We start from the raw sequence: 25,872 nt of genomic DNA, 5'->3' as shown, positions 1-25,872 counted from the left end.
AGTCTTCCAAGGACAAGCAATCCAGACAGCATTTAAAAAACTCTCCCTCTTTTCTTTCAGTGTCTGAACTTGTTTCAAAAATTATCAGCAGGAGAATCTGTTTTGTGCTTTTTTTGAGATCACAACAGAAGAAAAAACAGTTTTGTACATATGTTGTGCATCCTTAAACATGTTACAGATCATTTTAATTTCTGTACAGCTTTATCTGATATTAAAAACACAAGAGGAGGACCCATGAGGATTTGTGGTTGAAGAAAACTCCTATTCCCCCCCAATTGCTCCCTGCTTCCTTACTCTTGCCCTGGCTCCCCTTGCCATTCATCTCCCCTAATTTGCACTGGCTTTGCTTCCTCACCCACTCCCAGTCACCCTCCCACCCAATTATTCATTCTGCCCATACCATTGCCAAACTGCCCATCTGTTTTTTCCTCCTCTTGGCTGCTCCCCACTCACTCCTTGCAGCTCTGGCAACCAAAAATTCCACCTGAAGTTCTTTTTATGACATCTGCACATGCTCAGAATGTCTATTGTAGTTGGAAGGTTAGTCTCCATATTTATTGCTATCCTTGTGTCCTCCTTCACTTTGCAGAAACATAAACCTTTGAGGCATGTATTTTAGATTACATACTACATATATGCTGTATATCTATCTATATGAAACTTTAGAGACTCCTTTTATATTTGTACAGGGGACTGCTGATGTAATACAAGCAATAAATAGAAATGTAATAACATTTCTACACAATGTGATTAAACGAAGCAATTTTAAGCAATTTTTTCTCCTACTGATTGAGCATATAAATCAAACATCCTACTGGAATCCTAATCAGGGCTTTTTTGAGCAGGAATGTACAGGAACACAGTTCTGGCTGGCTTGACATCAGGGAGTATGGTCCAATATGCAAATGAGTTCCTGTTGGGCTTTTTCTACAAAAAAAGTTCTCCTCCTAATGCAGAATATAAATGCCTGCTTAACAATCAAAAGAGTTTTTCTTTGGTGGCTCATATTTAGGTATTTAATCTCTTAAGGTCTTACAGTGGCCATTTCTATTGCACCTAAAGACAATCCTGGGAAATTAAATGAGAAAAGGTGTCTTGAAGTTTGAAACAGCAGAGACCTCTGGTGGACACACAACAATTTGCAATGGACCAAATCTGCCTCAAGAGTTGATCACATCAGCAACATGTTTTCCTTAATTAGGTGCAAAAGTTCTACAAACATTCAAAATATTTGTGGAACCACCAGCCTAAGAGAAAGCTAAGAATTATTTATCCAGAATTAAAACAGGAGCCTCAGAACTCCATTGTTTACTGATGCCACCCTATTATTAAGAATGTGAGTGCAGCTGTGCTGGATCAGATCAAAGGTCTATCAAGTCCAGCATCCTTGCCTTATGTAGAAGCCAACCAGATATGCAGGAAGGCCTATGAATGGTGTGAAGATAAAGCTTCCCTATATTCTTGCTCCCCAGTGCTGGTATTCAGATGGCCATTGCATCTGAAGACAGATATTTCATTTAGTCATCATAGCTAGAAGTCACTGATGGATGTATCCTCCATGAATTTCTCTGATCTGCTTTCAAAGCCAACAAATCTTGTTGCCATCTGTACCAATCACTCCTTGGGTTAAATACTTTACCCCAAACTCATCACCAAGTCACATATCTCCATCACCAAGAAATGAGAGCCAACACAGGAGATGGGAATGGGGTAAAGCTGTGGAGGGAGACAATGGGAGAGAAAATGCCAGCTGAAGGGGGAAAGGAAGGCTAAGAAACAGGGGCTTGCAGGAATGGAGAGCAGGCAGAAGCCAGGTGAGACAGGGTCTGGGGCAGGGCTGGGCAAAGGACTTTGGGCCATCGTGTCAATGTCCATGGACTGAGCCACAGACATATGGATTCACTGCTCTATGGCAAAGCAATGGTGCAAAAACATGGATCCAGGATACAAATCCTCTTTCACTTTCATGATTTTTTCATGGAATATTCTAATATAGACCATAAAATCACAGATGACATCAACATTAATGGAGTGCATCTCCTGCCTCCTCCCAAAGTGATATCATGGCATGAAACATGCATGTTTACCAGTTTTACATAAAGTTCCTGGAAAATCAGTCAAATCACAGATTGTATTCATTTCCAGATTCTACGAAACATTTTTAAAATCCATAATATTGTGATATCACCATACCACAGAAACTTTTAGAAAAACTGTTAGTTCTCAATTTCTATACAGAATGTACCAAAATGCAAATGAGCAATCCATTTAACAGTCATAAAGATCCAAGTAACTGAGACAGTATTTGCACCATGGAAGTGCCACAAAACTAGGCTTTGTGTCCTTTGTGATTCATGCTATGGGCATGAAGGTGATATGTGGTTTCCTAATGAGTTTTGGATAAGTCCACATAGAATTCTTGAGGATCCATGAGGGTCTAGTGCTTTGGATCTACACATTTTTGAGGCATGGTGGTGCCATGAGAAGGTGGACCCATACTTTTTGCAGTGCGGTAGATTGCCATGGATGTCATATGTTAGGGCTACCATATCATGAAAAGTGAAAAAGAGGAAATATTTCCTGACTACTTCAAATAAGTGATCACTATGACAAATAGCATTTTAAATACCGCTATTTAAACTGTGATAATTGCTACTAACTAGTATTCCTAACCTTCCAACCTCAAAAGAGGACATTTTAATCAGGTTTTTTAAAGCCCAAAAGAAGATGGACACACACAAAAATATTTTTACACCATGCTGGTACAATGAAGCAGTGGATGTGTGATTTTTGTTGTGCAACCAGTGAACATAATGTGTGATTGGATAGTGAGTCTGGAACAACACAGTGTAAAAAAATCCCGAGGATCCTTGAGGTTCTGTGCTTCCGAATCACTATTTTGCACTGTAGTGGTACCATGAAGTGGTGAATTTGTAATTTTTCTGGTGTAATATTTGGATACAAACATAATTTGATGGTGCATTTGGGGTGAGTCAAAGCAAAATTATAAGGATCCATGAGGAACCATTATTTGGAACTATGTTTTTGTGCCACTGTGGCACCACAAAACAGTGGCTGCATGATATTTGTGGTGATGATTATAAACTAAGACATGATCTACAACATGCATTTTGTTTCAGTGCAAAAATCATATGAATTCATGAGGATACATGCTTTGGAACCACATTTTTGTGCTGTTGCTGAGCTGCGAAGTATTGGATCCTTGCCTTTTAAGGTTCAGTCTGTGATCCTGGCTTTGACAAGTGATTTGATACTGGACTTGGAAGAGTTTCGTGAAATGTAGAGGATTTATGTGGATCCGGTTTTTATTTTTACAGGGTGTCTCAACTTACAATTGTTTTTGTTAATCATATATGTCACTTTAATTTCATAAGTCATCTTTCACAAGCCTCTGCCCGCAAGAATTTACAATCCGAAATAGACACTGGGAAAAACAAGGCAGGCAAAGAGATAAGAGGAGACACAAACGTAGTCGCTGCTGTTGGCCAACGCTGAAGTGGGAAGATCTCAAGGCAGTTTTACTATAGGTGCATGCCTGGAGTTATTCTAATCCAGTTATCCCTGTAAGAACTCTGTATAGGTCTTCTCGTATCCATACTCAGGCGGCTTAGACTTGCACTTCACTGAGAGGCCTTTTTCACGTCATGATCCTGCCTGATAGTGGACTTCCCCGCCAAAACGAAACGACGAGCAGAAGAAAGGAAGTTCACCTAAGGAACAGGGGTGGCAAGGAAACCCTTTCCGCTTCGTGAAAGCGCGAGCTGGAAGTAGCCCCGGCAACCGTGCGCACGCGCACTTTGCCCCCGAGAGAACCTTCGCCCTCCCTGAGCTGGGCGTGCGCAGGTTCGCCTCTGTGCCGGAAGCGGGGGCCACTTTGCCTGGGAGGGTGGTTGGCCTTCTGTCCGCGGTGGCCTCTGTGCTTCCGTCATGGCGGGCTGTGGGGTGCCAGCGGCGGCGATGACCGAGAGGTCGCTCAGCGACGACGAGATGGCAGAGGTGAAAAAAGACGTAAGAAGCGAGAGTCTTTTGCCGTAGTCACCGGTGGGCTGGCGGGGAGAGGAAGCGGGGGCGGGGAGCTCTAGCGCCTCGATGGCCCGGGGAGGGAGTACGAGGCACGGTCTATGAACAGAATAACAGGAGAGGAGCTTTTCAAAGCATATTCTCCTTTAGGAGGAAGGCGCTAAAGTGCAAATCTGCTTGCCGTAGCAAAACTGTCAGGCCGCAGACCCCAAGAAGGTTCCTGCCCCTGTAAGTGTAGAAGGGGGAAATCCTGCCAGATGTGGCTTTTCCTGCCGTTGCAGTTCTGTGCTGCACCTGGTGAAATTCCGCCGTATATGGAACTCTTAAAGAAGCCGAGGGGAGGAGTCATTCAAAGCTTCTTCCTGATCCATTGTGTTAATCCTACTTCGTTACTTTAGTTGTACCCCCAAGAGAAAACTGCAAAGTGTGTGTCAGTTCTAGAGGGGTAGCTGTGTTGATCTGTTGTAGTAGTAAAGCAGAACAGAAGTCATTGAGGACCTGAGCTCTGTATCATAAAACATGGAATAAGAAACTGCTCCTGGGCTTCTGTTTTGGGACCTCGGACCCGGCTCATCATCCATTATTCGTAGAGGCTAATTCTGTTCTAGTCTCTTATACAGAGAATTAAATAGCAGATATCGGGTGGGATTCACATCACACCTCTCTGTGCCTTAGCTGTGAATTCCCAAAATGATTTTTCCTTTGCATTTCTGAAGTTAGATCTACCTCATTAACAGCTCATATTGAAATAAATGTTAATCTTTGAGGTGCTACTGAGAACCAATGTTCAGCCCCTGTTACCTACTGTTCAAACATGTAGTAGCTGCTACTTTTTAGAGACAGTACTAGTGGCCTGTTTTGCAGATAGGTTCACATGGTCACGTTGGGTTTAGTAGCTGGGGAAGAATCAACTTTAGTGTATTATTGGTGGAGGAGTCAGTCACTCTCTATGACTCCTCTTTTCTCTCCCTCCTTCAGCCTCTCATTCTGGATAATAAGTGAATAAAGGGTTCTCTAGGGAGAGGAAATAATTGAAAGAACCATGAATGCCTGCTTGCTGTTTTAGGATCACTGAGAATTAGATGTGCTCTCACAAAAACACTGTATTCAGCAATATTCTCTAGAGACAGAGAAAAAAGAATGTACTTTAGGAAAATCCCTTCTTCCAAATCACTGACAAGATTTAGAGTGGAGGTTAAAGGCATGGTAGAAGCTTGGAAAAGCATCAGATGGAGAAGAGAGAAAGTCCATGAAATTGCATGGTTTGTGCTTCAGCTCACCATCTTCTATGTAGGAGTTTATTCTAGAGGGCTGATAGGAAATCCCCTATTTGTAGTTGAGTTATTGTCTGCCATGAGTCACTGAAAGTAGTTTTTGGCTGGTAATAGTCACCTTTTCCTCCTCCTCTTCTGCCTTCTGAAGAGAAATTGTGTGTAGGCCTTAAATTATAAATCAAAGTCTATAGTGATTTGTTATATATTTGCTCCTAATGGCTATTTTGTAATCTTGCTCAGAGAATGTCAGAGCTGATATCACTTCCTCTGGAAAAATTGTGTCCCCCTGTCCCCTAGTTTTAAACATTCAGTGCTTCTTCACTTTACTAGAAAATAATTTTTGAGTTCTCATTGTAGATTTGTTCATAACACCGCTCTCTCTGATAGGTGGAACTTTATACGACTTGAAAACCAGGAGGAGTATAAAAAGCTGTAGTGTCCAGGTTAAATGCAGATCTCTTCTGTCAAACCTGTACATTAGTGAGTTATTAAAGTTGCTCCTGAATCCTAGCACCTGAAATTAGAATGCCTGCTTCCATGAATCTACCTGTGTTACAAGATCTTCCAGTAAGGCTTTGCTCCACATATCACCTTTTCCATTTTAGGCTAGTGGTAATAACATAACAGTGCCTTTTCTGTTGTGATGTTATCCTTACTGAACTTCCTGCATAGAGCAGCTCACCAAATGCAGTCTTTGGAAACTTCTAGAAAAATGGCCAGATTTTTTTTTTGTTCGTTTGAAGGAGCTAAATAACTTTGTTGGTAGGGCATTATGATTGTGTTATGTTCTTATTGATTGCTTTATAAACATTATGGAATTTTATAGCAGCTATAATTTTAAAGTAGCTGCCCTGAGCCCTGCTTGGCTGGGAAGCAGTGGGATATAAGTTGATTAAATAAATAATCTTTAAGTTTTGGTTAAAGGAGAAATGCAGGATGTAATCTAGAACGAATGGGGAGTGCAACTCTGTTAATTGTCTTGGTCCTCTCAGCAGCTTTTGATACGATCTTTCATGGTGTTCTTCTGGGTTGATACTAGCAATGGCTTTGGTCCTGCCTAAAAGGTAGGTTGCAGAATGTAGTGCCAGGAGACTGTTGCTCAGCTTCTTTGCCTCTAGTCTATGGGTTTCCACAAGGTTCTATCTTATTTCCAACCCAAGAAAGGCCTTTTCAGTTGTGGCACCAAAACTTTGGAACTCCCTCCCAGGGAGATTCATCTGTCTCCCTGACTCTTATTAGCCCTCCTTGCTGTTTGTGTGTTTGTATTTGTTTTGTTTTATTGCTTTAAACATTTTTGTGTGTATGTTTTTCATGCTGAATTGGGTTGAAAGGAAGCTCAGAAGTGATTTAAATAAAATTAATATAAATTGATTAAATCTGGCTCGTTGTAAAAACAGACTACAAAAGTCTAATGTTTGTCACGCAGAATGGCTATACTTTTCCATATATTCTGCCCTTTAACAGGCTCAGGCTGAGTAGAAGTGTAAAATATACAAGTTAAATTGCCTATGTGCTAAACCATTGAATGACAGACAACTGAAAAGCTATGTTTAGGATAGGACCCTTAAGAATGCTGAGCAATTACTTTAAAACACCTGTTTACTTGTCCTTCAAATTTAAACTTGGTATACTTTTCTTCAGAGGATCCTCTCAATGTTTTGATCAAAATGAGGTATAGAGAAAGATCTGGTTTTTAAATAGAGTCAAAACTACAGAAGTTACGTCTGGTGCTTGCATTTATCTGTGATAGGAAGCTAATGCAAATGGTGGCATGAGTTTTATGTACTTTTGGTTATCTGCTTTCCTGGGAATATGCGCTTCCAAGTTCAGGCTGTGTCTCCAGTGTTACTTAACCTTATCAGAATTCCTCAGTTAGAACATCAGTGATGGTGTTCTGGCATCTCTGAAAGACAACTTGTCTGCAATTATGGATCTTTCTGTACAGTGTGTGGCTGTAGGAGAAACTTCTAGAGTATGCTCTTAGTTTACAAAAGACATGTAAACAAAAGACATATCAGATGAATCGGGATGAATGTTTGTTGAGTTGACAAGGATGATGTAGTAACATAGGTTATTTGAGGTATTAGCTTTCTGCCTGTTGCGTTTGTATTTCGTGATTCTATAATGATCATATATAATGGGACATCTTCAGAGTACAGTATTTAAATTTTAGCTCTGACAAGTGGATAAGATGAGGCTTTGCAGCAAGCAGTGTAAAATACAGCAAGCCATGTCTTGTTTTCCATCACATTAGTTGTTTCATAACTTAGATTTTTATCTTATAGTCTAATAATTATGTCAACCAAATCTTTGGATACTTAAATCCAGTGACAGGAGCTGTGAATGTGCAAGACAGATCTTTCTACAAACTTAAAAAGGGCCCCAGCTTTGCAAAAAAACATGAAATCTGAATTTAAAAATACACTGGGTGGTTTAAAAATCCAAAAATGATAAAAGGAATGCCTGTAGCTTTAAGCAACAGATTCCCTTGATGGTTCTTGCTAGGCAACCACATTATTCCAGGCTGAATTTCTGTGAATAAAAGGGCATGGTGAGAGGGCAGGGTCCTTTCCAGGTCTATTTTGGCCTTTGAGGGAGCACTCATTGGGGCTGTAGGAGAAACTTTTAGAGTATACTTAGTTTTCAAAAGTCATGTATACAGAATACAGATCTCTGTTGTCTGGATACAGTTGTAATTCTGGGAGATCTCCAGGTCCCACCTAGAAGCTGGTAACGCTAGGCTTGGCAGCATTTTCTGGATGATGATGCCACCTGACTTGCATGATTCAAATAGGTCTGGATGCTTGCAGCTGTTCAACAGCAGCCATCCTGTGAAAGCCAATATGTTATAGCCCAGGGGTGGCCAATGGTAGCTCTCCAGATTTTTTTGCCTACAACTCCCATCAGCCCCAGCCAGCATGGCCAGTGGTTGGAGCTGATGGGAGTTGTAGGCAAAAAACATCTGGAGAGCTACCATTGGCCACCCCTGGTATAGCAGTTAGAGCTTCAGAGTAGGGTCTGCAAGATCCAGATTTGAATCCCTATGTTGCTGTGGAATCTGACTGGGTGATTATGGACTGGTCATGTAATTTCAGGCTAATTTATGTCACAGGGTTGTTATGTGGTTAAAAAGGAGTATAATGTAAGCTGCTTTGGTTCCTACTGTGAAGAAAGACCATCGTTTTTTCCTAGTAAAGGCTACAGAGAGGGAGGCAATAGAAAGCTGAAGATAGAGGGGCAGATAAGGTACATTGGCTGTTGGGTGAGAAGGGCATAGGGCTGCCAACTCTAGATTGGAAAATTCCTGGAGATTTGAGGGGTGGAGCCTGAGGAGTGTGGAGTTTGAGGAAGGGAGAGAACTCAGACAGGTATAATGCTGTAGATTCCACCCTTCAGTGCAGCCATTTCTTCCAGGGGAACGCACATTGCCAACCTCCAAGTGAGAGCTAGAGATCACCTGGAATTACAAGTGCTCACCAGATGATAGAGATCAGATGCCCTGGAGAAAATAGCTGCTTTGGAGGATGTAGCCTATGGCATTATACCTTGCTGAGGTTGCTTCCTTCCCCAAGGCTCCACTCCCAAATCAGTTTCCCAACCTGGAGCTGGTAATCCTAAGGGAAACTGATATCAATAGGTGGGAGATCCACTGTGATTTCTGAAGAGCTGCCACCGTTACTGCTGATGTGGGGGAAGCAGGTGGATGGCCAGGAGAATGATGGGGCAGAAAGGAAATGGAAATGACAGGTGTGGAGAAGAGACAGTGTAAGAGAACAGATGGTGGGAGGGAGAAAGAGTGAGAGACAAAGAAGTAGGAGGGGAGGAGAGGAAGCAAAGATTTTTTTTGGGGGGGGGAATGAGATAGCTGTGCCTGCAGGTTTCTTGCAGGTCCCCACTTTTTGTTGTTCAGTCGCACAGTCGATTCCGACTCTTTGTGACCCCATGAACAAAGTCACGCAAGGCCCTCCTGTCTTCCATCATCCTCCGAAGTCTGCTCAAATTTGTGCTTGTTACATCAATAACGCTGTCCAGCCATCTCATCTTTTGCCATCCCCTTCTTATTTTGCCTTCCATTTTTCCCAGCATCAGGAACTTCTCCAGTGAGTGCTCCCTTCTCGTTTGGTGGCCAAAGTATTTGAGCTTGAGCTTCAGCATCTGACCTTCCAGGGAACAGTCTGGGTTGATTTCCCTTAGGACTGACTGATTTGATCTTCTTGCAGTCCAAGGGACTCTCAAGATTCTTCTCCAGCACCACAGCTCAAAAAATCTATTTTTCTGTGCTTGGTCTTCCTTATGGTCCAGCTCTCACAGCCATACATTACTACTGGGAATACCATCGCTTTGACTCTACAGACTTGTTGGCAGGGTGATGTCTCTACTTTTTATTATACTGCCCAGGTTCGCCATAGCTGTCCCCCCAAGGAGCAAACATCTTTTAATTTCATGGCTACAGTCACCATCCGCAGTGATCTTGAATCCCAGAAATGTGAAGTCTGTCACTACTTCCGTGTCTTCCCCTTCTATTTGCCATGGTGTGATGAGGCCGGATGCCATGATCTTAGTGATGTTGAGTTTCAAGCCTACTTTTGTGCTCTCCTCTTTCACCTTCTGTGACGGTAATGAATGGGTTACCAAGAAAACTAAGGACTCATAGAGCCTGCGTCAGGTGACCTGAGGGTGGGGGCTAGAGTGCTCGGAACTCTCAGAGGTGATTGACAGCTAACGGCTGAGGGCAGTTAGTGACAGACAGAGTCTGAGGGAGACTGCTGAAGAGAGCAGTTGGTCTGAGAAGGAGTTGAGACAGGAGCTGAGGAGAGTCTTCGAGAGAAGCAAAGCTCACTGTTCACTCTATTTAGACAGCCAAGGGGCTGTGTGTGTGACTAGAGAAGAGTCACAGTAAAAGACCTGAGAGGTCACAGACACAGATACACTTCTCTTAAGAGCTAAAGAGGTGGTTGAGGGAAAGATGTGGGTCTAGAAGTCTGAAGGACTGGGAGAAGAGACACCAGTCGACTTAAGGGTCTTGGCGCATTATACCCAAGAGGCCAACCTAGAATAGTGTTGGAGAGTGAAAACTGTATGATCTATGAAACCTGAGAGACCTAAGTGAACTAGATATTATAAAGCCTGAACTACGAAGAAACTGTTAACTGCTTGAGATACAATATAGCCCATGTATATATTCCCCATTCCCCAGTTGAAGACGGTGTGTGTACATTAATAAATTTCTGTGGTTTACTTTAAAGTTCTCTGGTGCCAGTATATTGGGAAAGCTATCAAAGCTGCTGTGGTCCACTACCTACAAACTGAGTTTATATCCATCTGAAAGCAAAACAAAAACCCCGAAGAGACTAGTAGTGAGAAATCCATATTACACCCACCCCTTGCATTTCATAGTCGTGAGGTAAAATTCAAAAGGAAGAACTGAGGCTGAAGAGGGGCTGGGGTAGCCATAAATCCGCATATAGAAGCGATCCAGTGAGACCACGAGGCGCGCTGGTATACCCTCAACAAGAGGTTCTTTAGGTCCTCCTTACTTTCTGTCATTAGAGTGCTATCATCTGCATATCTGAGGTTGTTGATGTTTTTCCTAGCAGTCTTAATTCCTGCTTCTGCTTCATCCAGACTAGCATTCCGCATGATTTACTCTGCATATAAATTAAATAAGCAGGGTGACAATATACATCCTTGTCGAACTCCTTTTCCTTATTCTAAACCAATCAGTTGTTCCATATCCCGTTCTGACAGTTGCTTCTTGACCCTTATATCAGGAGAAATGTGAGGTGGTCTGGTACCAGCCTGGGGATCCCAGTACTCCTGGAGAGGGGAAGATATGACGGTGGGAGCAGACGTAGCAATAAAAGAAAGTGGTGGAGATATGGAGAAGCTCAGCCTCCTTCTAGTCTGTGTCTCATCCCAATGGTAACGGGTAGTGGGGCCAGGTTGAATTACTCGCCTCCGTCATTGGTGCTATGTAATGCCAGGTCCATAAATAATAAAACTTCAGTTCTGCATGACTTCCTGCTCAAGCAAGATATGGTCCTGGCTTGCGTGACTGAGACCTGGGTGCGTGATGAGGAGACAGTGGCTCTCTCCCAGATCGCCCCCCCAAGATTCTCGGTCTTTCATTAATTGTGGACTAGCGGGAGGGAGGGTGGTTCTATTCATACAGGAGGTTTACTCCTTTCGGGCTCTCCTGTCGCCAAAGATTGCCGGCATTGAATGTGTTGCCCTGGCTTGGGATGTTGGGGAGGGATTGGCGGTTTTGCTGGTGTACCATCCGCCTAACACACCGGCCAGCGCCTTACCATCCCTGATGGAGGCCGTGGCAGGCTGGGCATTGGAACACCCAAGGCTCTTGATCCTGGGTGATTTCATTGTCCATGCTGATGACCCGACCTCTGTTCAGGCAACAGACCTAGTGTCATCCATGGCGACACTAGGACTCTTCCCAGGTTGTCACAACACCCACTCACCAGGTGGGGCACATGCTGGATCTGATCTTTGCGACGGGGGTTGTAGTGGACCGGGTTCCTGTGGGAGCAGTGCCATGGTCAGACCACTATGCCCTAGAGGTCCCACTTCAAGCCCGTTTAGACGGCGAGTGCATTTTAGCTTGCCCGCAGAGTCTGATGGACGCTGAGAGGTTCCAAATGGCTCTGCGGGGTCCCTGGCAATTCTCTAGATGTCTTGGTAGAGCTATGGCATGATCAGCTGTCCAGGACCATTGACGAGATCGCACCACGGCGCCTTCTGCACTCCCGTTCTAAGCTCACACCGTGGTATATACTGGAGTTGTGGCTGATGAAACGGGGTCTCAGACGGCTAGTGATGGTGGACTCGAGACGAAGCAGCCAGAACATCTTGTAGAGAGTTTGAGGTGCTATGAGATGGCAGTCAAAGCCACAAAGAAAGCCTTCTATGCGGCCAAGATTGCGTCTGCGACATCACGCCTGGCACAATTATTTAGGGTAATTTGGTCACTTACAATACTGCCACAAGGCAGGCCAAATTGTAGAAAATTGGATATCGGCTACGAGGCTTTTGCACATTTTTTTCACAGACAAGATCTTGTCACTCCATCACGACTTTCCCACTACAGTTGAAACAGTATGTGAACTCGAGGCTCCATGCCTGTCTTCTGGACCAGCTTTAGATCACTTTGAAACCCTCAGTCTGGAGGAAGTTGATAGAATACTCTCTACTGGACGCCCAACAACATGTGATTTGGGCTCAATTTGCACTTCCGGTTTCAGCGAGACGAGGCGGTCGCGTTTCAAGCCATCAGGGCAGGAACGGATTGAACCGAGCTGGTTGGGGGGTTCTAGGACCCAGCAAAGCTCCTGTCGGAGGAGCACTGCTAGCAGAAGGGGTCTTGGGGAGAGACACGGGGGAACTTCTAAGTTCCTGGCTTTTCTACCCTCCCTTTGCCCCATCCGCATCGTTGGCCACCCCTGCTAAATGGGATATCATAAATAGATTTCTCCTGGAAGCACTTTTTCCATCGTCTCTTAAAGAGGCAGTGGTCCACCCTTTCCTAAAAAAGTCCACCTTAGACCTGGCCAAATTGAAACACTATCGACCGGTCTCAAATTTACCCTTTCTGGGAAAAATTATTTAGAGGACAGTAGCGCTACAGTTACGGAGTTTTCTGGGGGATGCTTCCGTCCTAGATTCCCACCAGTCTGGTTTCTGCCCAGGCCATGGGATGGAGACAGTTTTGGTCGCCCTAGTGGATGACCTCCAGCGACATCTGGATCAAGGCAGCTCGGCAGTACTGATGCTGTTAGACCTGTCGGCTGCGTTCGACCATCAGTTACTAGCCCACCGTCTCGCCGATGTAGGGATTCAGGCTAACCTTACAGTGGCTTTCCTCCTTCCATTGCAGTTGGGGACAAAGGGTGTCAATTGGGGGAGAGTCGTCCCAGAGACAGCCGCTTAATTGCGGTGTGCCTCGGGGCAGTTCTGTCCCCAGAGTTGTTTAACATCTGCATGCAACCCTTTGCACAGATTGTCCAGAGGTATGGGCTGGGTTGCCATCAGTATGCTGATGACACCCAGCTCTATCTACTGATGGACAGCCAACCTGACGATGTCCCGGAAAGCCTAGATCAGGCGCTGAAAGCCATGGCTGGTTGGCTTAAGCTGAGCCAACTGAAGCTGAACCTGATGAAGACATAGGTCCTTTGCCTGAGTCGCAGTGGCCTGGGCAGGGAAATCCTCCTGCCAACTTTTGATGAGCACCATTGACAATGGCGTCCAAGGTCAGAAGTTTGAGGGTGCTATTGGAGGCCTCCCTGACAATGGAGGCCCAGATAGCAGCAACTGCGAAATCTGCCTGCTTTCACCTTAGGCAGGTGAAACAGTTGGTTCCTTTCCTTGACTGTGGCGACCTGGCAACTGTGATTGATGCAATGGTCACCTCGAGACTAGACTACTGTAATGCCCTCTACTTCGGGCTGCCTTTGTCATGAACCCGGAAACTTCAGCTAGTGCAGAACGCGGCTGCTAGGCTGCTACAGGGGCAGCCCAAGCGGGAGCACATACAGCCAACGCTGCAGGAACTGCACTGGCTACCAATAGTGTACCGGATTCGTTACAAAGTGCTGATTATTACCTTTAAAGCCCTATATGGCTGCGGACCCATTTACCTGAGGGACCGTCTGTTCCCACACATTCCCCAGAGAGTGCTGTGATCTGGATCCCAACATCTCCTAGCGATCCCTGGGCTGAAGGAGGCGAGACAGGAGGCCAGGCCTGTAAAACCATTCTTCCGGCAAACCTTCAGTTGACTGTAGGAGAATCCTGGAACAATTGTCGTCGTGAGAATGAGTAACATCTAATCTAGCACCAATACTGTTTTTAATTTTTATCGTTTAGTGATTTTATGATTGCGATCATTGTTCTATGATCTTATGTAAGCCACTCTGAGCTCGCCTTGGCGGGGAGGGTGGGGTATAAATCAAATTAAACATAAACATAATCCAGCAAATGTTGGCAGTTTGATCTCTAGTTCCTCTACCTCTCCGAAACCCAGCTTGAACTTCTGGTAGTTCCCGATCTACATACTGCTGAAGCCTAGCTTGTTGGATCTTTAACATGACCTTGCTGTCATGTGAAATGAGTGGAATGGTGTGATAGTTTGAACATTCCTTGGCATTACCCTTCTTTGGGATTGGAATATAAAGTGACCTTTTGCAATCCTGTGGCCACTGTTGTGTTTTCCAAATTTGTTGACATAATGTGTGCATCACTTTAACAGCATCATCTTTTAGGATTCTGAATAGCTCAACTGGGATACCGTCATCTCCGCTCACTTTGTTGTTAATAATGCTTTCTAAGGCCCATTTGACTTCACACTGCAGGATATCTGGCTCAAGGTCATCGATTTCACTGTCATGGTTGTTCGGGACATTGAGATCCTTCTTGTATAATTCTTCTGTGTATTCTTGCCACCTCTTCCTGATCTCTTCTGCTTCTGTTAGGTCCCTACCGTTTTTGTCCTTCATCATGGCCACCTATCATGGTCCCCACTTGCATATCTAATTCCGAATATGGCCCCATAGTGCAGATTTAAAATGTGTGGAAACTTCCAGGTACGCAGAAAAATCCCAAAACTTTTTTCAAAAAACGCAAACAAGATAGTTAAACAAGAGTTTAGAAGCTATCTGGCAGAAGATGACTCAGAGCAGAAAACCTGCCTTGTGTGTTTTCAGCTCCAAGCCTTGCCATCAGTGTCTAAGTGAGAGGATGTGGGTCTAGCCTTGGAACGAAAGGTGTACCCTGAATGATTTGTTTCCATGTCTCCCCCTTGCAATAGCTGCCTATCAGAGGCTGCCTGCAGGAGGGAACTTGGAATAGAAAGAGCAGCTTCCAGGCCTCCCCCCCTTATCCGACTGCTTATTGCAGTGAGGGTACAACAGGGGAGTGAAGAATGGGATGTCCTTATCAAGATGTATGATAAATACTGGCTTAATGGGACCCTTAACTTTATTAAGCTCAGTCACCACAGAATTAAAATGTGCTTTGGAGGAATATATTCTTAAAGAAATGCATTCTAGAGAAAATGCATGTCCTTGGTTCAGTTTGGTTTGCAAATAACTATTGGGAGAACATGCCACATTGCCCTAGCTGCTGACTCGCCCCATGCCTCCCTCTCCTTACTATTGTAGATCTTTGTGAAATACTTGTTTGAGGAACACATGTTGTTCCCATGGCACCATCCAGCATATAGTATTTTATGTAGGGTACCCATGCAATGCACTCTTGGTTTTTTTTCTGGGCTACATGCCAGTAGCTAGAAGAAAGTGAGACAGTCATACAGTCTTTATAGCTTAGCCATTTGAAAACCGTTTGGAGGCCATATGTATGCCTCTGTCCTAAGGGCAGTGTTTGTTATCATGGTGAATGTCTGAAACTTGGGGACTGCGGAAACACATACCATTCCAAAACAGTGCAAACACTGACTGTTCCAAATCAGTTTTCATCATTCCATGGTTTCCAGTCTCATTTTGGCAGTTCTCTGCATTGGCTAGTATCTGTCATTTTTGAATATTAACAGGTTTGCCAGGCATTATTAGACAGATTTTTGGATGCTCTATACAAGTTGTTGAAATTCACAACATTTTAGAGACTTACTGTAGCATTTCTGCCCCCATTTCCATCAGGATTAGCCTGTGCATGCAGTTGCTATAGCATTCTTCATCTTTTCACATGTTGATAAGCACCAAGTGGGCATTCACTGTGACAATATATGCCTGATTAGCTGGAAATAATTGGGAGCTCAGGAGCTTAGGCAAAATGTTAAAATACAAGTCTTGAAACCAAAACTCTGAAAGCAAGGATTCTGTTCAGCATAATATACTAAATTTGTAAAACTGGAGCCATCTGTGCAGCCAAAGCAAAATAGCAAATTAAGGCCTAGTTGATATAGAATAGTTCCATGGTGTGATGATCTGCACTTTTAAAAGCTTAGAAGAGCTGTATAAACCAGATAAAGAACTGTAAAGGGTGAATTCTTCACAGAGCCAGAAAGCCTTGAGTGACAGGCTGCTCCAAGAGATCTGATTGGTTAGCATCAGCTGAGCAGAGAAAGACTTCTTAACGGGATGTTGAGGAGAGATGCAGTCTGATTTCAGCCCTAGCTGAGAAGAGTCAGAGTACTGACAGTTTTGGAATTCAGCCCTGACTGAGAGCAGTTTAACACAGACAGGGGAACTGGGGAAAGTTGTCAAGGACAAGTGGTTAGTTAGACAAAGACTCCCATTCAGCCCAAGGAACGAGGATAGATCTTAAAGTCAGAGAAGAAAATTCCCTACCCAGTCAAACAGGGAGCTAGTTCTGAAGAGTGCAGAGATCCCTGTTCTGGTGTGGTTAAAAAGTGCCTTTGGAGACCGTAAGAGTCAGTTAAAAACTCAAGATGACTACTGGTGTTTCAAGAGAAGGGGTCTTAGTACTGGAAAGAGTGTATCAGCCTTCTGTAAACAGGATGGATTTGATTTAAATCACGATTTAGATGACTAGTCAGTAAGACTTGATTTAAATCATAGTTTTCTACGTAAAGACTCTTTTACAACCTGCTGCCATTATAGGTTTTCTCCTCGAGGGAAAGAATAATGTGATAAACCTCGGACTATACCCACAAAAGTTCCAAAATCTTGTGGAGTATTCTGCTCAAAAAGTTTCACTTTCATTTTTACTACTTGCCCTTCCCTCCTCACACTGAAGCTTCTTCTTGTGCAGATCTATTCCACTCCAATCAATCTTTTTCTATTCATTGAACTTTTTGAAACTTAGCACTTAAGGGGTTGATTCTGTGTACATAGGTTTGTAAAACAATGAGATTATGGTCTTTTTCTCAACTCTGTTCATTTTATAACATTTTTATTGTGTAGAAGAGGCATTGTGATCTTTGCAGACACAAATTACAGTTTTGAGAACTGCAAAACCAAGCATCTGCGTTCTGTGATAATATCTTGTAGACAGAGAAACTGCCCAATAATCTTACAGAAACCTCTGGAAGAGCATGGCATTGTGAATGGATTAATAGAATTTATTACCAAAAAATTTAAACATTGAATGAATATGCAGCCTTATGCTTCAGAATTAAAAACTAATCTTTATTTCATGATGGAATAACCTTTGGATGATAATATATTTTCCTCAAAAAGCATTTTATTTACAAAATCCGATTTAAATTTTAAAAATCCGATTTTTTTAAATAATTGATTTTTATCCACCCTGTCTGTAAACCAACTCTCTGAGTAGTTTAAGAAACTCTCATTAATCTAAAACATAAGAATTAAAGTCTGTGTGTGTACTGATTTTATCTCAGAGTTATCTATATTGATTTACCTTAGAAATTTTACCCCGATTTCACCTGACCTTTCCCTTCTATGTTGAATAAAATATTTTGTTAATTTGGAATATAAAGTGCCATTTAAGCTGTATAAGTTAAAGGGGGCTTCCATTCCTTCCATTAGGTTCCTGGACTGAGTAAACAGCCAAAATATTGGTGGGATACAGTGTGAGACAGCTAGAATTCTTCAGGAAAGAAGAAAACTGACAACTAGGGTAGCTCAATCACAAAAAGATAGAAAAGTGGAAGAAAATATCTTGCCCATGAGCAGGCCTTGAATTCAGCAGGAACGCAGCTCCTGAACCTTTCTGATGGTCCCCCCTCCTCCTGTCTACCTTGTCCATTGAATAGTAGGTGCAGCTGTATAACAATCTCTGGATGAGCTCCACCACCTATTTTTCTACAAAACAACCCCTGCCTATGAGGGAAGAAATGGACTGGGGGATCATACATGGCATTATGTAATGGCAATTGTATTGGTTGGCCACACGGTTTGCTATAAATATACAGTAAGTAGTGGTGGTATGAGATTCAAACATGTGTGATGGGAAAAAATGTCAATGCTTTATTTTTCTGTGGAAAACTTTGCCATTTTAAAATCCATTGTTTTGTTGTAAAACTAATAACAATGAATGGGCATTTTGGGCAGTCTCAAAGTTGCTGTATTTTTCAGGTAATTATCCCCAGCAGTTGAGTGATTGAGTGCATTGATGTTGATTTATAGATTGGGGCAGAATGAAGCCACAAATAGACATAGTAATTCAAGTTAAAAACTGAGTTATAAATCCACCTGATTGACTTTGCAGATCAAATCAAAGCCCAAACTGGAATTCTTATTTAAATGTCTCCTCTCGCATGATGGAAGAGAGATGAGTCGTTTAAGTGATGTTATCCAAGAGTACAGTGAAACTGACATGCCCCAGTGACCACCATGGAAGAGAGTTAAATTCAGCTGAAACAGATGAGTGGACAGCCACCTCCCTGGCATATCAAGCACAGTGTTTTGTGTGTGTTAAAAGTAGTGTTATCAGTTTCCAGTTCTTAAGTGTTTTTCAGTCTAAACAATATAAAGGAAGTATGTTGTAATACTGTATTTAATTTTTACAAGTAGTATTCCAGTGAAAATAATTTAGAGAGAAATTCTGCTGGCCTATCCACTTTATTCAGCTCCTAGGAAGAAATTTTTAGATACAGCTTTAGCCAATTTAGGCTTTAGCACAGTGATGGAACAAGTCATATTCTTACTTGCAGATGTGGAACCAGAGATCACATATAAAGTTGCCCTTTTTGCCTTAGCAGCGAAGAAAATTCAGGCCAAGCTTCTGTCAGCATAGGTCAGTTACTTATGGGAGTTATTCCTTTCTCTTGTGAAACAAGTTTTAAAATATAATTTTAATAGTATTTTAACTGTCTCACAGTATTGTATGTTCTTTATATAATTTTTAGTGTTAACTTCTTGTAATGGCCATTGGCCATATGCCATAAAATCAAACTGAACTTGAGATGAATTGTTGAGTTACACTAACATTTAAACCACATTTGATTTATGCATTTTCTAATAAAATATTTTAGTTCAAGTATCTGTTGCTATTGGGACATAACAATAATGTAGGGTGCTTTAATTTTATTAAATATGTCAAAATAAAGTTGTTAAATTGGATCATGCTCTGTTTAGGGCATCAGAGAATGTTTATGGAAAATCCACTTTCCTGGGTGCAAAATATTTCCATTAGTATTACATTATTTTAATACTTAGTATTTTGGTTGTGCTTTTCCTCAGGTCTTGGAACAATTGCGTCGCTATCTGTGTGAGAAAATAATTGCAGAAAGGCACTTTGATTATCTGCGTTCAAAGAAAATACTCAGTCGAGAGGACACTGAAGAAATCTCTTGCCGAGCTTCAAGCAGGAAAAAGGCTGGGAAGCTGCTGGATTACTTAGCAGAACATCCAAAAGGACTAGATGCTTTGATAGAATCTATTAGATTAGAAAGAACACAGAACTTCTTGTTACAAAAGATAACTGATGCCATCTTGAAAGCAAAAAATGAAAAACTTGAAAGTCTTAAAGGTAATAATTCAGAATTACTTATTTATTCCAAAAGCCTTTGTACAATTTAGTAAGCTTGCAGCTGAATTTCTGAAAAAGCCCCAGTAAATTCAGGTAAGTGAACTGGATTACAGCCAAATTTTGTTTTCTGTTGCAATGATTTTAGTATTCCCCATGCGTAGGGTTGAAAGATAGGGGATGCTAGGTAGTGGCCAAGTAGTATATTTATAGGAGCTAGGTGTTTAGAAAATGAATTAAAGATGTGCATGTATGTTTCTTCGGGGGGTGGGATGTTTGTTCAAGAGCAGGAGAACTCTCCTGTGACTGAACCTGCTCCATATATCTGGAGAGCCTGTTGGGATTACCTTAAACTCATTCATTTGTCTTGGATATCAGAAATCTTGGCACCGGCTGCTTGCTACCAGTTGAACAAATGTTGACACTGATGATAGCATTGCTATTTACATTGTATATATATCATGAGATCTTCTCAGTTGTAGCAAAATGTAGAAAACCTGCTATATGCATATACTCTACAAATCATCGCTGCAATAACAAAGTGGTTTTTTTTAAAAAAAAACAACAACAACCCAGCTTTGTTATATCCATGAATGTGTGTACTTCATCAGTAAGTGAAACCCTTCATTTACTATGTCAGCACTAAGCCTAAATAAAATGGTATTTTATATCACTTAAATAGCCACCACATCAATTTTATATTAGGTCATAAATGTTAAAAGTTGCCATGATTTCATACATTTAATGATTTTGACAACAAATGCTACTTACTTATAACTTCACTTAAATCCATCTTCTTTTTTTTAAAAGGTGGTTTAGAGATTAGAGTTGTGAGTATAAAATGGAGGAGGTGAGAAAGATGCTATAAACTGCTTTGTGTTCCAATTGTAGAGAAATGCAGGATAGAAATATCTAAATGAATACTTAGGGGAGCTGTCATAGTTCCCCTGCCATGTGTGTTTGCTTTCTCTTCCTGTGTGCAAGTTAAGCAGCAGCATTGAACTAGCTCCACCCTTCGATCCCTGCAAGCTGACCCCAGATTTCCTTGCTACCACTGCTTCCCTTAAACCTCTCTGTGATTGCCAAGCCTAAGTAATTTTCAATGCTTTTATGGACCCAGTTAGTGGCCATGTGTTCATATTTACTATGGAGTGCTGCATATGTACAACCAACACACATAATTAGATTTGATACAGTTTCACATTGTAAAGATTTAATAGCCACTTAAATTCCAGTTTCTATTCAAAGCTAGCACACATTTTGCATTTCAGGATGAAACTACTATAGCTGTCCTAATAATGAGAAACTTAAGTCACTGAATTACACTATAGCTGTCCTAATAATGAGAAACTTAAGTCACTGAATTACACACTGCCAAATTTAAACAGTTAGTAGAAATTGTTTTAAAATCTGCTCTTTCACAATAGTGATGGGATTTGACTGTTGCATTTTGGAACCTATTTTGTACGCCAGTGAAATTGGTAGCATTGCATACTTCATATTCCCATAATAGTGAAAATGATAAAGATATTAGTTCAATTGTTAACTCACACTCAAGAGAAGCTCTTCTCCAACAATAGACCCACAAACAGTGTCTAAACCCATTGACTTCCGTGGGTATAGACTGGTATAAGTACTTAGAACAGCACTGAAGCCACTTCTTTTAGCCTTAGAAATCATGCATCTTAAGGCAGATGGTGAGTTAAATATCCATGGAACTATGAGATCCATAAAACTATGTGGAGAGCTTAGATTGCACTGTAAGGTTTTTGAAGGTGCCTCTTTAAAGCACTGAGCAAGCCACTCCTTCAAGGCGAAATGCTAGTGGATTGAGAGAAGATATGCTTGACAAAAAAGTGAATGTCTGTGCATACTTAAGAACCACCATGACGTTGACCTGAAAGAATAAGAATTGCAAATTTATACCCCACCCTTCTCTCTGAATCAGAGACTCAGAGAGGCTTACAATCTCCTATATCTTCTTCCCCCACAACAGACACCCTGTGAGGAAGGTGGGGCTGAGAAGGCTCTCACAGCAGTTACCCTTTCAAGGACAACTCCTATAAGAGCTATGGCTGAACCCAGGCCATTCCAGCAGCTGCCAGATAAGAGTCTGCACACTTAACCACTACATGAAACTGGCTCTCAATGTGTGTGTAGATTTAATGTTTTCGTTTAAGCTTGTGGTGTTGCGAATAAAAATCAAATTTGGAAGATCACTTGCTAGAGGATCCATATGCCAACATTTAATAGTCTGTTTGACTTTTTAAACACTGTGTTAATCATATGCAAATCTGATTTATTTCTTTTACAGAATTGAGCTGTAGCAACTGCAGGCCTTCCTTACGTGAACAAACAAACAATCTCTCTAGGTCACAGTCAAATGAATCTAATTTCTTTGAAAAGCAAAAAGACCAAGAATGTACCTACATTACTCATCCAGAAATGCTTAGTACATCTGCTTTCGTATCAGCTGCTTCCCTTTATTCCATGAATTTACCCATTACTGAAGTTGGAAATGCAGAAAACTCAGTTTTTTCAGCTGCTCTTCCTGGACCTGGAGATCCTGGAGCACCACCTCTTCCACCACAGTTGCAAAATGAACAAGAGGAGATATGTTCCACCTCCAGTGATAATCACTTCTTGCCGTTGAGATCCCGCTCACTTCTTCCACAGTGAAGAATGGATTCCTTGATGAATCTTGCTGGACAGAATGTCTTGTATAGTTTTACAAAAAAAGATTTTTTTAAACTGTAAAATAATAGATTAAGAGTGCTGAGGATAATCTCCTTTAAAAATAGTTCATTGATACTGATAAATAGTTTAGGAGGTTGTAAAGCTACATATTTTCTCTAACATATTACCACTGTTTATTCTGCTTCAATTATTGCTACTTAAATGCCTTTAAAAGGGCATTTTAAAAAATTCAGGTATTAAAAAATGATGCTCAGATGATTTTAAAAGATTTTACATTTACAGGGATTTTCAGCTTTTCTAAAAGTGCTATACACTTCTTCCTAAGAGAACATAATTTCCCTTACCTGCCACAATAGCTGTTTACTCTAGTAATTCTTAAGACGTGCACAAATGTATTAACTTCTGACAGCTTCCTAGATATTTCCCTAATAGATACTATTCAATTGCCCTGAGAAGGTACATTTAGCATAGAAAGTAATCTGTAGTTTTCTTACCTCACTGTTACCAGTTTACATTGAAAGTAAGCTTTCACTTGTGCCTTATTAATATACAAAGATTAAGTTCAGTCCTGAAAGAGCACCTGACTTTGCTGCAAAAAAGGCAAGAGATTGATATTTGCTTGATTAGCAACGGGCAGAGGTAAAAAAAGAAACCCTTGTCAAAGCAAGAGGTGGGTTGTAGTAGTATTTCTGTGTACTGTCTTGGATTGAGGTTTCTTTGGATAGTTGTTATGCATATCCACAATTTATTACTTGTAGCATTTAGTTTTTTTAAAAAAAAACATGACATGATCTTCTGTTCTTTGCTCCCATTAAACTTCAAGAGGCATTAAAGGTATACTTTACAAGACAGCTTAAAGTAGTCAAATAGCAACAAATTTTTCGAGCACTTAATGTTGACACTTTCACAGCACTGTTATTATGATGCAGAGGCTTCTTCACAGTGCTGAATATATTGCTAAAGTAAAAAGGTTTGGTTCTTCTTCAAGGTGGGACAATGTTGTTCTACAGCTAGTGAATTGAATCCAGTGAATTCCTTCTACATTTTTTCTGCAGAGGAAAGGAGTCTTTATATCAGAATTTGGCATCAGAGGATCTTTGGAGCATAATTTACCCCACACAATCAATAGGAGCAAAAGATCTCCCTCAGTCATCTGGAGAGAGTTCCTTGTGGCTTGGTCACTGGAAAAGGAGACCATTGGGGAGGGAACATCTGTTGTACTACTGTAAAGCAGTTTACAGGATTTAACCTGCTTCATTTTATTAATAATTTTCTATTTATCTTTCCACTATACTAAGAATGTGTGTGAAATTTAGCATATATGTAAACATGCATAACAATGAAAAATGTGGTATTTTAGAGGTCATATTTGTACAATTTTTGTGTCATGTGTTGTGTACTATTGGGGTAACACTGTAATGTTTCAGCAATTCCTTTTGAAATATTCTTTTGCAGTAGTTGTATGTCCACTATGTAGATCATGGGGAGATAGTGCTGTGCCTTTTATTGCTCAAGATGAATTTTTACCAAAAAGAAGCTGGCCTTCTGTGGGGCCTCTGAGATGCAATAGATCATAAATATATCTTTGCATTATTTTGTTTTTAAGAAATCAGATTTAGTTGCACTAATAGCCTGGTCCAATACATGTTTATGCAGAAGTAAGGCTCACTGAATTCAGTGCAACTTTCTCCCAGGTTAAGTAGGATTAAAATCTAATAAAGTTCCTTATGAGCGCAACTGCTTAGTTGTATATAAGAACATAAGAGAAGCCATGTTGGATCAGGCCAACGGCCCATCCAGTCCAACACTCTGTGTCACACAGTGGCCAAAAATTTTATATACACACATACACTGTGGCTAATAGCCATTGATGGACCTCTGCTCCATATTTTTATCTAAACCCCTCTTGAAGGTGGCTATACTTGTGGCCGCCGCCACCTCCTGTGGCAGTGAATTCCACATTTTAATCATCCTTTGGGTGAAGAAGTACTTACTTTTATCCGTTTTACCCTGTCTGCTCAGCAATTTCATCGAATGCCTACGAGTTCTTGTATTGTGAGAAAGGGAGAAAAGTACTTCTTTCTCTACTTTCTCCATCCCATGCATTATCTTGTAAACCTCTATCATGTCACCCTGCAGTCGACGTTTCTCCAAGCTAAAGAGTCCCAAGCGTTTCAACCTTTCTTCATAGGGAAAGTGCTCCAGCCCTTTAATCATTCTAGTTGCCCTGTCTGGACTTTCGCCAATGCTATAATATCCTTTTTGAGGTGTGGCGACCAGAACTGCACACAGTACTCCAAATGAGACCGCACCATCGATTTATACAGGGGCATTATGATACTGGCTGATTTGTTTTCAATTCCCTTCCTAATAATTCCCAGCATGGCGTTGGCCTTTTTTATTGCAAACGCACACTGTCTTGACATTTTCAGTGAGTTATCTACCACAACCCCAAGATCTCTCTCTTGGTCCGTCTCTGCCAGTTCACACCCCATCAACTTGTATTTGTAGCTGGGATTCTTGGCCCCAATGTGCATTACTTTGCACTTGGCCACATTGAACCGCATCTGCCACGTTGACGCCCACTCACCCAGCCTCAACAGATCCCTTTGGAGTTCCTCACAATCCTTTCTGGTTCTCACCACCCTGAACAATTTAGTGTCATCCGCAAACTTGGCCAGTTTGGTGTAGTGGTTAAGTGTGCGGACTCTTATCTGGGAGAACCGGGTTTGATTCCCCACTCCTCCACTTGCACCTGCTGGAATGGCCTTGGGTCAGCCATAGCTCTGGCAGAAGTTGTCCTTGAAAGGGCAGCTGCTGTGAGAGCCCTCTCCAGCCCCACCCACCTCACAGGGTGTTTGTTGTGGGGGAGGAAGGTAAAGGAGATTGTGAGCCGCTCTGAGACTCTTCGGAGTGGAGGGCGGGATATAAATCCAATAATATCATCATCTTCTTCTTTACTGCTCACTCCCAACTCTAAATCATTTATGAACAAGTTAAAGAGCATGGGACCCAGTACCGAGCCCTGCGGCATCCCACTGCTTACCGTCCTCCACTGCGAAGACTGCCCATTTATACTCTCTGCTTCCTATTACTCAGCCAGTTTTTGATCCACAAGAGGACCTGTCCCTTTACTCCATGACACTCAAGCTTTCTAAGGAGCCTTTGATGAGGAACTTTATCAAAAGCTTTCTGGAAGTCAAGGTAAACAACATCTATCGAGTCTCCTTTGTCCACATGTTTGTTCACCCCCTCAAAGAAATGTAACAGGTTAGTGAGGCAAGATCTTCCCTTGCAGAACCCATGCTGAGTCTTCCTCAATAACCCGTGTTCATCAATGTGCCTACTCATTCTGTCCTTGATAATGGTTTCTACCAACTTTCCCGGTATTGAAGTCAGACTGACTGGCCTGTAATTTCCCGGATCTCCTCTGGAA

The 25,872-nt window shown here is 41.9% G+C and overlaps 1 protein-coding gene across 1 annotated transcript; it reads left to right on the top strand.

Moving 5' to 3' along the window:
* The first annotated feature begins 3,807 nt into the window (after positions 1-3,807).
* On the top strand, positions 3,808-24,173 carry BCL10 (BCL10 immune signaling adaptor). Its single transcript, XM_060232148.1, has 3 exons — positions 3,808-4,029; positions 19,454-19,742; positions 22,054-24,173. The coding sequence occupies exons 1-3, from the start codon at positions 3,949-3,951 to the stop codon at positions 22,416-22,418; spliced, it is 735 nt and encodes a 244-aa protein (XP_060088131.1). The 5' UTR covers positions 3,808-3,948; the 3' UTR covers positions 22,419-24,173.
* The last annotated feature ends 1,699 nt before the right edge of the window (positions 24,174-25,872 follow it).

This window comes from Heteronotia binoei, chromosome 2 (assembly GCF_032191835.1).
Source record: "Heteronotia binoei isolate CCM8104 ecotype False Entrance Well chromosome 2, APGP_CSIRO_Hbin_v1, whole genome shotgun sequence".
NCBI lineage: Eukaryota > Metazoa > Chordata > Lepidosauria > Squamata > Gekkonidae > Heteronotia > Heteronotia binoei.
The sequence above is the reverse complement of the archived record's forward strand: the minus strand, read 5'-3'. Positions and strand labels throughout refer to the sequence as shown.

Bases quoted from the DNA above. Each gene is read 5' to 3' on its own strand.
- BCL10 (XM_060232148.1), top strand. From the start codon at position 3,949: ATGGCGGGCTGTGGGGTGCCAGCGGCGGCGATGACCGAGAGGTCGCTC. The intron at 4,030-19,453 runs GTAAGAAGCGAG...GCTTTTCCTCAG, and splicing joins TGGCAGAGGTGAAAAAAGAC to GTCTTGGAACAATTGCGTCG. The intron at 19,743-22,053 runs GTAATAATTCAG...TTTCTTTTACAG, and splicing joins AAAACTTGAAAGTCTTAAAG to AATTGAGCTGTAGCAACTGC.